General features: G+C 37.3%; 1 protein-coding gene across 1 annotated transcript; it reads right to left on the bottom strand.

Moving 5' to 3' along the window:
- Positions 1-2,397: 2,397 nt before the first annotated feature.
- On the bottom strand, positions 2,398-14,529 carry NDUFS3 (NADH:ubiquinone oxidoreductase core subunit S3). Its single transcript, XM_070931246.1, has 7 exons — positions 14,392-14,529; positions 13,471-13,536; positions 10,807-10,904; positions 9,469-9,618; positions 5,166-5,291; positions 3,626-3,745; positions 2,398-2,646 (listed from the first exon to the last, which is right to left on the bottom strand). Exons 1-7 carry the CDS (start codon positions 14,432-14,434, stop codon positions 2,473-2,475), a joined length of 777 nt encoding a protein of 258 aa, XP_070787347.1. The 5' UTR covers positions 14,435-14,529; the 3' UTR covers positions 2,398-2,472.
- Positions 14,530-14,627: the final 98 nt, after the last annotated feature.

Raw genomic sequence — 14,627 nt, 5'->3', positions numbered from 1 at the left:
TTGCTTCTAGAAATTTCCCATGCTGCTACAGATTTCTAACATTTAACATGCATTAAATATTAATGTAACTTAATACACCTGCATTCCAGATGCTGTTCTGGGCTCTAAATCCCAGTGGTAAGGAACACTTTTAATTATTTGAGGTCAAGTTAAATATTTTGTTTGGAGAATTTTTCAGTTTCCAGTTCATTCTCCACAACTTAATCATAACATCCTTCTTTCAGTGTAACCTCACTATACTCAAAATACACTTATCAGAATGTTTTGAATTGGATGTGTTCCAAATAAACAAAACTTGAAATACTCTCTCCTGTGTTCCACATGGAAGAAAATTTGAAACATTTCAAGTGTGGAACAGCTATAATGAAGAAAGCAAGCCAGCTGTTCTTTTGTTTTTCAATCCAAATCTATATAGTAAAAAAGATGGTAATGAAGACCTTGCCATCCGCCATACAGAAAAGAAATAGTGAAAGAGGTGATTATTTTTTAAAAAATGAAATTTTTACATTTTCATAGGAGACTGGAAGCAAAGCTTTAAGCACACGTTTCCCAGGCTGTTTGCACAAGCATTCACAGAAACTCAGCAAAGAACTGCACATGGAATTATTCACAGAGTCCATGAACAGCAGCAAACAGGGAAAAAAAAACTTATTTAACTATTGGCTTCAAGCTATTTTTCTTTTCCCAGTGCAGAATTATAGACACAATTCTGTACTCGACAATCTGGCACCAATATTCAACAAGCAGATAAAAGAGCAACATGGCCTTGATATTTTAGCATACAGAAGCACATCAACAAGTCCAGGTATACGTTGCATTTTACAAGTTACAAGCTAAAAACTAGAAAAGCATCATTAACAACATTCATGCCCAGCACAGTCCATTGCAACATCAATCACAAGTTGTAATAGCTGGCTGGCAGCCAAGATCAGTCTTTAACAGTAGTTATTTTGGAGTGGCCATCCAAAATTGCAGATGTTAACTCCTTGCTTGCATTAGGCAAGCGATGATTAGAACCCAGCAAGCATCTGTCTTTAAGCATATAGTTAAAATAAGCAGTTATTTTTCCCATTCACTCTCCTCACCCTATTCTTTGCCAACAGCAGTCTAGATGCAACTAGCTCCTCTTATTTTTCTGGCTTTGCTTTGCAATTTACAAAACAAACCACAGGATTAAAAGTTCTCCTCGAAACGGCCCCATTTTGTCTTATTTATTTATTTATTTATTTTATTTTATTATTTATTTATTTATTTATTTATTTATTTATTTATTTATTTATTTATTTATTTTTAAATTTGTATACCGCCCTTCTCCCTGAGGACTCAGGGCGGTGAACAGCCAAGTAAAAGCATGAACTACAGACATTAAAATACAATTAAAATGATATATATAAATTTGGCCCCATGATTAAAAACAATAACAAACAATTAAAAACATTTTAAAAAGTGTTAGGCCAGCCCGGCTTGCTAGTCTTAAGCTAAGATCAGAAGCAGCATGTTTTGTTCCAAGTATAAGGTAAATGCTGTCAAACCATGAAATTCTGTTCCCAATTTGAAGCACCCATTTCAAGCTTTGACTCTCTTGCACATTTTAAAAAGCGTATGAGCTGGCAGATGGCGAGCATCTCACTCATGACTTCCCATATTCCTCAGTAATAGACATTGAAACCCCAGGAAGGCTATTCTGATTAATGTTCCAAGTAATGGTGGCTGCACGATTACAGCTATAATTCAGAACGACACACGTTCCCGACAGTCCATTTCTATGATATAGGTTCCCACCTTTCTAGCTATTGAAACTCCTGACAGCTTTTTATCAAAAGTGTGAAAACATAAATCAAAATGTAATGACAATGAATTGTTATGAAGCCTTGAAGATCTTCTCGCCCATTCTTTGCCTGGAGGCTTTTTTGCTGTCTCAAAGAGAAGCTCAGCTCACCACTCCTTATACCTTCATTTTCCTTTAATTCCTTTCATTGTCTCTCCCCTCCTTTATTCCTCAACACCCCCCACCCACCCACCTGGATCCCCTCAGGCTCTTCCACAGAGCCAATGACTGATAGGCTTGCTTAGCAATAGCAATAGCCAACAGCACTTAGGCTTATACACTGCTTCACCGTGCTTTACAGCCCTCTCTAAGCAGTTTACAGAGTCTGCATATTGCCCCCAACAATCTGGGTCCTCATTTCACCAACCTTGGAACGATGGAAGGCGGAGTCAACCTTGAGCCGGTCAGGATCGAACTGCTGGAGTCAGCCGAATTAACCTGCAATATTGCATTCAAACTCCTGCGCCACCACGCAATTAACAACTCATTTCACTTTATAAATAACATTTTCTTTCATTTCACTACCAATTTCTCCCGTACGCGAGATAAGCAGAAACTTCACACCGAGTTTTATTTCTTTTTATTATATATAAATACATAATTGGGCAGAGGGATTGCAAATGTACCCATCCCCTCCCGCCTTCTCACTGTTGTTTCCCATCTCCTTTCTTCTCCCCTGGTTCTATCTTCAAGGTTTGGGGAGGCTGGCGATAGGCAGGGAAAGCCTCCCAAGGACTGTTCAGATCAAATTTGCGGAACTCCTGAGACAATTCCAATGGCTCTGCGACCACTCGCTTCACCTCATCATCATACCTGACCTAATAATGGAGAAATAATGTTAAAATGAAGGGTGAAGACTATCTAGGGTGGCTATAAGAGGCATTTGGATTTTTTGCAAGTCATTTTTCCCCTTGATATATACAAGTGGATTGTTATTCAATACTAAAATGTCATCTTTGCCAATAAAACCTCCCTTGTCTCTGTCTTTTGGGGATGCTACTCCAGACTTTCATGCTCAGTCCTCGGCTTCACATCCCAACCAATGAATGAATGGTCATTTGTAGCCTCAATCTAGAAGTGGAGTATGACTAGCATTTGTGCAAGCCCATAGAAGATCTGGTTGTGCAAGGCTGTTTGTCTTGAAACTATTTCCTAATTGGCAAATCACAACTGCATATTTTCAGTAGTTAACCAGCTACCAGACAACAATGACAAAAGAAGACTTATCATCCCCTTTGTATATCTGTGAGCTTCCTAAATGCATCTGGATGGCCTCTGCAATGCAGGACCAGATGGGCTCTGCTTTGTTTATGTTTGTTATTATGACTGAATAGGTACTGTAAAGGAAACCAGAAGACAGCAGGTCAGTGTACTGTTCAGGAAGATAAAGGAAGCTGGTTTGCTCAAAGCCGCTTTGGGAAATTATTTCATCCTTGCATTTTATACCTTAAATTTGCCTGCAAAATATTTGTTATACGGGTGATGACAGATTCTAAATACAGGGATGGCATTTTTTTCCTCAGATCAGTTTGCTGGCTCTGCTTTTGAATGGAGAATCGGTGAGGGAAGAGGGAATCTCTGGTGGTGCAAATATTCAGCCGCCTCCAACCCAGATGGACAATGAGGGATGACAGATTTCCCACTCCTGGATTAGCCCGTTCTTGCTTGCTCTCCTGTCTACCTCACAAGAGAATTCCACGGGAAGCCCAGTTTTCTATTCCTCAAAATCAAAAAAGTCACATTATGGATGCTCAGTCTGTTGTGAAATGACTTTGTAAATCATTATCTTATTCATACCTCCACATATCCAGAAAGAGGAAAATCTTTCCTGAAAGGATGACCTTCAAAACCATAATCTGTAAGGATTCGCCTCAGATCTGGATGGTTGGCAAAGAATACTCCAAACATATCCCAGACCTAGAAAAACAGAAATTGGGTAAGTGAACAGCTCAGGATGTTGACTTTACAGACGCTACCTGATTAGCCTGATTTGGATGATTTTCCAAACAGGAAATATTAGCTATTAATTGCTAGGAATGTAGGCAGCTGATAGAAACAACTGGAACTTAAATTAACAAATGCTTGAGATCTACGAAACTATCAGTTGTTTTATTTATTTATCAAATTTATATAGCTGTCCCATCTCACCAGAAGTTACTCTGAGCAACAGAACCACTGTTTCACCATTGTCGAAGTAAATCACCAGAGGTAAGCACAAAATGAGGAAAACATTTTGTTTTGAAACTGGAACAAACCAGATCATCCAGTTTGGCAAAAATAAAATCCAGAAAATATATTACCTGTTATAGGTTTCAGATGAAACAAAATCTAGATGGCTTGCATAGGCCAAGGCTGGTGGATGCTACTCCCTTCACTCCGCAACTCCTGACATAATATATTCCACTGACCTGCCTCCCTCCCATCTTCCCAACAGCTTGTATGTCTTCTTTGCCCTCAATTGATGCTGCCAGGATCCCAGCAAGGTGTGCCCTACCAGCCTTCTTTCCCCTATTTTCCTTCTTTTCTCTGAGACACTGATGTCCTTGATTTTTTCTCCCCTATGCCAATATTTCTGCCTGGAACAGAGTATCCCCATTTTGTTCCATTTGTATAAATCTTGATCCCCAAACCAATAAACACAAATCCTGCACATCTGGAAAGATTTAAATGAAGAGTCATCAAATATGGCCCATCACAACTCATCTTGGCATGCCATTCACCTATGATGCTATACTTTCCTTTTGCAACACTAACAGAGATTGGCTCTGTAACGGAGATTGGCTCTGTGAAAAAGATGGTGCTTATTTGAATTACTCAATTTGCTTTTAGCTCGAGTCAACATAAAACTTTTTTCCCCATTTGGTAAACTCTTTATTCATCCTAAATCTTACCATTAAGATAACAGCTGTTCGTCAAAAGAGAAAAAGTGATTTGGATAATCAAAATTCTCCTCTGTATTTATATGAAGATTTTAGATTGCATTTCTAATATACAGTACAATCAGCATCTTTGAGAAAGTATTCCACAGTATAGAAGCACTAGTACATTCCTTGAAATAAGAATATTAGCATGCATGGCAAAAAAATGGAAGGAATGAACATTTATCACTTCCTAAAAGATTTACAAGTAATCTAGACTGCAAGTGTCAGAATGGCTGACCTGCAAATATTACTGTAAGCTGTTCAAAGTTCCTGTGAATGAGTTGGGCAACAATATACATTTTCTTGCATAAATGAATGAATGAATGAACGAATATTCTCAAATGGGTTAATAAACAGCAATGGGAAAGAAACCAATTCCTTACTAGATTCCCAGGATTATCATCCCTAATGCTTACCTCTCTTTCATACCAATTTGCCCCTTCAAATAATGGTATTATAGACTCAATTGGTGTCAGTTCATCAGTATATGTTTTCACACGAATTCGGGAATTATAGTGTAGAGATAAGAAATTGTAGACAATCTATGACAAAAAAAAGTAAAAATATTGAAGTGAACAGATTTTAGACACTGTAAAAAGAAGAAAGAATTGAAACTATGGATTAAAAGATGCTTGCTTAGCAAACTCATGAGTTAACAAAATCAAAATTGGAATGACAAGGTGCAGCAAAAAAATAAATAAATAAAAAGTCAGGGGTAAAGGATAAATCTCAACAGGGATAACATCTGTGCAAATAAGTCCAGTGCAGATCAATATTAAATTATTTTTCAGAGACATTTAACAGACACGGTTAAATTGAACAGTGCTCCACCTGTAAAATCGTTATGAGTTGTTTTAAATTATCCTCCAAACCTGGAGTAATTGTCCAGGCTTCACAACAGGTTCACAAAGAAAACTCACACAAGATTAGATCAAAAACGTTTGAATCTGGAAGTTTAGAGGAAATTCTAGATAGCTATACAGACACACCCATAGAGAAACAGACACACATATCCATATGTACGCGTGACAACACAAGGATCAAATTCTGCCCCGATTCCTCTGCGAGCAAATTAACTTTGGGCTGATCTTTTCTTGATTCTGAAGCAAACTGTCATCTAATCTTTATTTACAAGCAACTTTATTTGGCTGAGAATCAAGAGTTCTTGTTTCACTAATTTCCGCTTTGACAGTAACAGTCTGATTTACCCACATCCAAAATGGGAGGGAAGATAGATCTTACTTTTTCTGATATAAGTGTTTTACAAAATGTTGTTTTGTAGTGATCTGACTGGCTTTGCTTTTTTTTTTTTAAACTTTAGCTGAAAAAAATCCTCTGGATACCGTAGAAGAAACATGGTTTCACAGAACTCCACTCATCTTGATAATGCCAGACTTTAGCCTTGTTGTTTTAATATTTAACATTCATTTTCTATTTTTTACTTTTTACTTTTCACTTTCATAATAATCTAAGATTTTTTAGCTAACAAAGTGATGTCATTTGCATATATTTCCAATTGTTAACATTTTCAACTGTAACTTTAATTGCAGCCATCATCTCTTTCAACCCGGTCACTCTTATATTCACTACATAAAATTAAACGTTATGGAAACAATACTCATTCTTGGCTCATCCTCTTTCCTATTCTGAACTATTCTGTTTCTTTATAATAAGAAATTGAATTCTTATTATAAATATTTGGGGTTCTGGCAACTACTAAGCTTAATACATTCCACATTCTGGCATGATCTACATCAGGGGTGTGGCCAGCTCGACGTCACTTGTGTCAGAGGTGCCAGTGGTGGCCCGAGCATTCTGTCAGCGAAAATGGGCTCCTGAGTTCTGTTTTCAGCTGTGACAGCCTCCCGCAACCCTCTGCCAGCAAAAACAGACCTCTGGAGGGCCACCCGCGGCCCTCCAGAGCTCCGTTTTCACTGGCAGAGGCACTATGAGCTGGTCCTTTGCTGTTTCAAGGGTGGCCCTATGGGCCAAATCTAAGCATCCTGCAGGCCGGATCTGGCCCCCGGGCCTTGAATTTGACACCTGACCTATATTCTACACAAATACTTTGTTGTAGTCATCGAAACAAATACCTCTTCCTCTCCTTTCATTTCTTCTTCTCTCTATGCTCCATCTTGTATTAGCAATCCGATTGCATGTCCTGCTGTCTTTTTTGAAACCTACCGGCATTTATTCAGGAACCTTGTTTATGTAGCAAATTTGTATTTGGTAATTTTCTTTCATTCGCCTCTCCCTTCTTTCGTACAAGTACATATGTCAATACTTCCTTCCTTCCTTCCTTCCTTCCTTCCTTCCTTCCTTCCTCTCTCTCTTTCTCTTCCTCTCTCTCTCTCTGTTCCCTCTTTGCTTTTTCTTTCTCAAAGTAACTATCTTCCCCCAACTTATTTCTTGTTGTTTCTGCTGGAAGGGGAGGGTTATATATTTTTGAGTGTGTGCTTTTGAGTGTGACAGAGATCATCTGCATAGTAAGAGGATAAAATAACCAGTGAAGGAATATTGCTGTATGAATTATTGTCTCTAAACTCCTGATCTTCAACTCTGTAAACTATTTTTATGACTTTATATCCCTTCCCGTGAACCCTGGCTTTTCCTCACAAATGGACTGCATGTAAAGTCCGGCCATCACAGTTGTTCGCTCTCTCCAATAGTAAAAAAAAATTAGATTGTTTTGCATAGGCTATAATAGAAACAAAGTGACCGTGAAGGGGGGAGCCACTTCAAAACAAAGGCAGACTGTATAACCAAATATTTAATATAAGAAATAAACAAATTTAAAATAAGCTAGCAGAATATTTTAAATTGTCTGCTAGCAGCGAGCATTCACATGCTATATCCAGGGAATGAAGTTTTTAACAGGCAAGGAAAACACTATTGCCTCCCCTACCCTAACACTGAAGATAAATTAAATTGTTAAATTGTTTAAGCATCTATCTCTTCAACTCTCTTTCTCTTTACCTAGAGTACTTTGCAATGAGCTCTTAGAAACTTATTTTCGCTTGCAATATTTTCAAAGGAAAAGAGAAAGCAGTCCAGTTCAGCTGAAGCAGCAGCAAGGGAAACTCATTGATTTGATCTGAAGGTGAAGATCATCAAAGCGTATGATCCCAGAAAGAATGTGGATATTATAGCACAAGAAGGACTGGCCCATTCCATCATCTTCACAGTTTTGATGGATAGGAAAAAGATCAAAAAGGCGATGAAAAGATCACCAGGAACCAGGAGCAGTTATAAAACAGCAAAAAATGCCCGTGTTATATTTTGAATCAAAGATCAGATACAAAAGAGGATGCCGATTAGCCTTCTTCCCATTCTGGCTAAGATACACAGCATTCTCAAAACACTGAAAGAATGAGCAGAGCAGATGAGGACTCTACCCAAACATTCCCCAGCAGTCATGGTTGTTTTGAATGGATTCAGTGAAGATTTAATTTCCACAGCGCATACACACACATCAGGTGAACTGCACCTCTCTGAGAGGCTTGTGCACCTTCCCTGAGCTTCACTGTACCTCCCACATACCACCCTCATGCACCTTTCCCAACACTCACTGTACCTCTTTTATACACTCATGCACCTCCCTCACACCCCTCTGTGCACCGTTGAATCTTCTCCTTGCACTAGTGGTGGGATTCAAACTTTTTTTACTACCGGTTCTGTGGATGTGGCTTGGTAGGTGTGGCAGGGAAGTATACTGTAAAAGCTCCATTCCCACCCCACTCCAGGGAAAGGTTACTGCAAAGTCCCCATTTCCTCCTGATCAACTGGGACTCGGGATGCAGAGAATAGATGGGGGCAGGGCCAGTCAGAGGTGGTATTTACCGGTTCTCCGAACTACTTAAAATTTCCGCTATCGGTTCTCCAGAACTGGTCAGAACCTGCTGAATACCACCTCTGCCTAGCACCCTTGAATCTCATACATTGCCTTGCACTTTTGAATCCTAAATGGCTGTCATATTCATTTAAGAAAATGTACACAAGCAAATCATTACAGAGAAGCTAATGCTTTTTTTCAGCTATAGTAAAATAAAGCTTCTTATAATATCTTCTTGTGGGGAGGGAGAAACAGCCTTCCCAAGACAATTTTAAACAACTAAGGAACTTTCTTGCAAATTTTACAAAATAAATGTAATAAATCCAGGAACCTGGATAGCTCAGCAGACTAATGCATTGTAATTTAACTCCAGCTGTCTGCAATTAGTAAGTTCGAATCTTGCCAGGCTCAAGGTTGACTCAGCCTTCCATCCTTTCTAAGGTAGGTAAACTGAGGACCCAGTTTGTGGGGGCAATAAGCTGACTTTGTAAAAAAAATATACAAAAGTATGAAGGCTATTGCTTAACGCATTGTAAGCCACCCTGAGTCTCCGGAGAAGGGCGGCATATAAATCAAATTAAAAAAAAAATGTTTTTTTTTTACTTCGTATGGTTCATAATGTTAAATATAAGAAACATTTCTGCCTTGGTAACAATTTCCATCTACAGAAGGTGAAGAAAACACCTTTGTCCCAAAACTTCCTGATAGGACACCTGGAAGTCAGGAAACATGAAGCTAGGTGGATTCTAAATATGTGAATATACAAGAAGAATACTTTCACATTTTCTGACCAGACAAGCTAACCCTAACACTTTAACCTTAGTAGCCTTTGTGTTAAACTTATCATAGAATTCTACAGGCAGTACATATTGAAATGTAGAGCTTACTTCAAAACGGTATTGCCGACTTGGAATATCGACTGCTGTTAGGTCAATTATGTTTCTGAACTGGGCATTTGTGTGCTCTTTCAGAAAAGCTATCACAGGAAGGATTCCATCTGGATGAATTAAAATTTCCAGCTCACTGAAACATGTTATCTGGTAGAGAAAAAAAAAGTTAAAGGGATTAGCTTCTTATGAAAACTGCAGTGCTAAGCAGGCTTATTTAGTGCTAACTTTTATTTCAGTCATTGACTAGCAAAATTTACAATCTTAAAATTAAAACCACCATTATGCCAATAATTTAATCTACCTGGTATAAAAATAACTAGGGTTTAAAGTGGTAGCATATATGTGTGTGTGTGTAAAATAACATTTTTTTTTAAAAAAAAAAAGTAAATTTAGCAACTAACTGCAGCAATAATTGTTATTGGCCATTTTAGGTGGAATTTATACATAATATAACAACTTTCTTACTTTTTAAGAGACAAAGAATTATTTTGATCATCTGATAGTGTAAATAGAAATAATAGAAAGACTTGGAAATTTAGTTAAGAGGGATACCCAGCTGGTGATAAATGTCCCTGTAAATCTGGCAATAAAGAAGAACATAGGCTATAGTTTCTATCTCACTGTGCTGCAAGGACAATATTCAAAATAAATTCTTTATATTCCCCTTTACAAAACAGATGTGAGAAAGCATCAAAACAGACTAAAGCCCTTCTAAATTTATAGGTGCTATTTGGTATAAATATGAAGTGATTGGGACTAAAATTTGATTAATTATACATACAGTATATCCTATGGGAAGGCAGCAGTTTCTACTTCCACCTTCTAAAATCCTCTATCTCAAGGCTAGTTTAGCTTCATCTAGCCCTAATAGTAAAATAGCATTACTGGAAAACCATGATAGCTTTTTGTCTTTTTTGTTACTTTTTCCCAGGAGGATCTGAAATTATCTGTCAGCTTTAGGTGGTCAATCCAACAAGAGTTGTGGAGTAATTTCAACAATTAAGTAAGAATATTTAATCCAGGACTGGATTGATTCCTGCTTCCCACTGAAGTGCCACTTTAGCTGCTCATTACTATGGTACTCATTTAAATACTACTTAATACATTTATTTATGAAAAGGCAGGATATAAGCATAAGGATATAACGATAAAAACAATGATATAAACAAAGATAAAAGTGGTTGGATTGTGAGAACTGAAAATAATTTAAACTTAGGTTGCATAATTGCAGCAGAAAAAAATTGTTGTGCCTTTCTAGGTACTCTTTAGCATACATGTTCATTCCAAAGTGAGCTGGCATTTCCTAATTTAAGACAAATAATTGGCAGAACTCACCTGGACTTGTTGAACATATTTAGGCAGAATTTCAGCAACATATTCTCCAAAGGCAGACAGCTGTTTCTGTGTTATTTCATCCTTGGGTCTAATTGTGGCTAAAAATAAAGTTCAGAATGGTAAGTTAGGAAAATAATAGTTTTGTGTTTTGCTCTTCTTTTATTAATTAAAAAAAAACAATAAAAATAAAATTAACAAGTTATGAAAATAATAGCCGGGGCCAAAACCTGGCTCACATAAAGCAACTAAATCACTTTGAAAATACAACATAATTGTATGTGCATGCATTTAAGCAATAATACAGTATATACTGGACCCCTTTGATACTCGATGTGTGACCCTGAGTGAAAGGAGAACCAGAGCTTTGCCCACTACAGTACATTTCAAAGGCAAGACAAAGAAAAGGCAGGCCCAGTGGAAATTACAGTATGACACTGGAATATTTTCAGAGAAACCCATCCATATGGACTTATTATTATTTATCTCTTCCTATTAGGCTAGCATGCATGGTATGTTTGAGTTATAGTCAGTGAATAGAAACAAATTGGTTTACTGGGCCATAGGTTTCTGATTGAGTTTTTTCCCAGTCACCACTCAGGAACACTTCAACTTGCTGTGATCGTTTCCTTACAAGGGCACCAGTTGGTAAATATGTGGCTGGGCGTGGGGGGAGACATCTCATAGATTTGGTAGCAGGGTGGATAAAAATCAATGATTTTTTTTAAAAAATCAAAAAAATCAGATTTTTTTGATTTAAATCGGATTTTTTTATTTAAATCAGATTTTTTTTTATTTTTATTGAATTTATTTTAATAAAAAACTTTTGGGGTAAAAATCTATTGTAAGATAGTTTTCTATTTAAGATACATAAATAATTTAGTTTATTCAGCATGAAATGGAGCTTAGTTATGTAGCACAAGACTGTATATTCTGCAACACTGAGACTATCGGTGAGTCAACAGCAGGTCAAAGGAGTAGCAGAGATGACAGTTGCTCTTTAAAAATTATGATTTAAATCAAGTTGATTTAAATCAAGTCTTTTTACTAGTGATTTAAATCATGATTTAAATCGACTCGATTTAAATCAAATCCACCCTGTTTGGTAGTGATTGCAGTTTACATGTGTAGGGAGGGGGTGATGGTATCAGTAATCTTTTACCATGGCTAGTATGTTACTATAGAACTAAAGCAAGCATAAAATTATTCCAACTATGCTTGAACCAAGAGACTCAGAGGAAGTAAGAATTTTATTTTCACCAAATGGACTGATGCCTAAAACATTCAGCTTTCCACAAAGGGAATGTACTATTTGGGAAGATAACCTGAATGAGACAAGTTTAAAAGGGTTTTTACTGTAAATGTTTCAACATTTGTAAATGGGTAACAAAAGACACATTTATTTATAGTACTTGAACATTGTCACAATCTGCTAACTCTGGGCAGTTTACAATAACGTGATTTAAAACAACAATTTAAAACAAAAAATCCACATACACCAAATGTGGGCTTTACAGAAGACTGACAATACAATTGACAATACAACAGTTCAGGTGTATTATAAGAGTAAGGAGATCCATGCCATCAGAGGCAGGCAACGGCAGAGAAAGCCTGCCTCCAAGTCCAAGGTCCCTTTACTTATTGCAGAGATGAACCCTGAGAGGTTTTTCAAATGATGTTCGAGCAGAAGTAATCATTTTGAAGGAAAAATAGAATCTCATCAATAACTTGATGTACTACTGTGTAAAACATCACAATTCTGAATTCAGTTCAGAAATTTATAATGAGTACATCAGCCAAAGAACAAGTTACATTGCAAAAAAAGTTAATATGTTTATCAGCAGCTAGACTGACACAAACTATGTACCTTTTTCATCATCTTTAAGGACAGCTCCATATGGAGTACATTGCAGTAATCTAACCACAGGTTACTGGCACCACTGCTCCTTAGTGCAGATAAAGTTGTACCAGATGCATCTATACAAGGGCTACATTAGTCAGAGCCTTCACCCACTGTGCTACCAGGTACTCTAAGTCCAGAAGGAGAGTGCAATCTCATCCAGAAATCTCACTGAAACAAAACTAGAACCAATATGTTTCAATAACTCCTTTGGCCTAGAATTTAATCTGAGCATGTTTTATCCCACACCCCAATCTTTTATAGCCTGCAGAAACCAGTTCAAGATATTTTAACATTTTTTAAAAAGCAATTAACAATATTAAAAAGAACTGCTAAAAAGACAATTATTTTTTGGATGAGATATTCCAGACACAAAAACCACTAAAACACTCCTAAAATTTTTAAACTTGGCCACAAATTATGACATGCCTTACATGTAACGATGTCTTGCAATAATTGAAAGTCAAATATACTAACATGAAGGAACTAGTGGTTCCATTCTAGGATGTCCATATATTGTTGGATTACAAATTCCACAATCCCTAGCAAAAATAAAAGGAATTATAATCCAGCAATATCTTAACATTTATAATTAGGGAAACACTGCAGTGTTAAGCAGGAATTTAAGCAGGAATTAGATACAATATTTTGGAATTTCTCTAGCCACTCACAAAATCAATGTTCTAGATGCACTGAAATAGACTGCTGACCTACCTAAACTGTCCATATTGAAAATGCTGCTTGAGTATTAAGTAAATCAGACTTACGCTTAGTTTCAGCAGAAGATTTTCCTTCAAACCGGGTCTGCAATAGGACTGCAGGGCGCCCAGCAGCTACAAAATTGAAAAAAAGTCTATAAAATTATATATTATTCTTTATGTTAATAAACAAATTATGCAACGATCATCACAATTGGAAGTGGACCAAAGCTAATGTTCCATTGGATGTTTAACAGGAAATCCCTGAAAAGATAATGCTACTGAAAAGATTTCAGAACAACTACTATTAACTAAACAACTATTGCTTCATAGTTTAGAGATTCATACACAAAAATGTTATGTTTAAATATTGTTCTCATCTAAGGAGCAAAGACTACATATGTGGGATTTAAATGAATTTTCTCGTAGATATTTCTACGGAGAGATGCTTTAAAATACTAGGCAGCTTTTAACACTGTTCATTCCGGAAAACTGAATAAAATCACACTGCTCCAAAATAAGTTTTCATTTTAGTATGATAAAAACACGTGAACCGTAATTTGCACGTTTATTTGGGATAGATTATATTCCAAATTGTGTTAGATTAAAACAGTGGACAAATATGTTTAGGAACCCCAGAGCAAAAGAAATCGACAGAACAAGGAAGAGACACCACGGTTAAGTTCATGTACATAATAGAAAGAAGTGTTCGTTCTCACTACGGTATATACAGTAACTGTCCATGGCTCCATCTTTTCAGAATCACGGGAATTGTAGTTTTGGTGAGGGAGTTATAAAGACTGTTACAGTTCCCTAATCTCCTTAGCGGACTACATTACCCGGCAACCCGTGGGAAGAAAAAAAAAGACATGTCCTCCAGAAATAATCGATGCCCTTCTACCAACAGTACTAATAACCAACATTGCCCCACCAGCAAAGAGAAACTTCACCCAATTCTCCCATTAGAGTCAGGCAATTAAGCAAGATCACCTCTCAGCCCGACCCGGGCTAGCCCTCGAACTGCCGCAAGCATCCCACCGTCTCAGAAGCCCAATTCACAGTCCAGATTTTTCAAGGACTTCAATACCGATCCATCGTGCGCTTGCGCAGCGTTGCGGCTCCTCCGATTGGCCCGACGGAGAGGAAGTCTCGAGACCAACGCCGTAGAGGCGCTTCCACCGCAGAAAGCCAATCACGCGCCCGACGGTCCAAAAAAAAAAAAAAAA

The sequence above is a fragment of the Pituophis catenifer genome, unplaced genomic scaffold (assembly GCF_029215685.1).
Source record: "Pituophis catenifer annectens isolate HBS135680 unplaced genomic scaffold, rPitCat1.0.hap2 SCAF_1, whole genome shotgun sequence".
Lineage (NCBI taxonomy): Eukaryota > Metazoa > Chordata > Lepidosauria > Squamata > Colubridae > Pituophis > Pituophis catenifer.
This window is presented reverse-complemented; position numbering and strand designations above follow the sequence as displayed.

What these genes read in the sequence shown, in the direction of transcription:
- NDUFS3 (XM_070931246.1), bottom strand. Translation starts at nt 14,434, where the DNA reads ATGCTTGCGGCAGTTCGAGGGCTAGCCCGGGTCGGGCTGAGAG. An exon ending in AGCCCGGGTCGGGCTGAGAG is followed by an intron (nt 13,537 to 14,391) that starts GTGATCTTGCTT and finishes TCAATTTTGTAG; the next exon opens with CTGCTGGGCGCCCTGCAGTC. An exon ending in AATATGTTCAACAAGTCCAG is followed by an intron (nt 9,619 to 10,806) that starts GTGAGTTCTGCC and finishes TTTCTCTACCAG; the next exon opens with ATAACATGTTTCAGTGAGCT.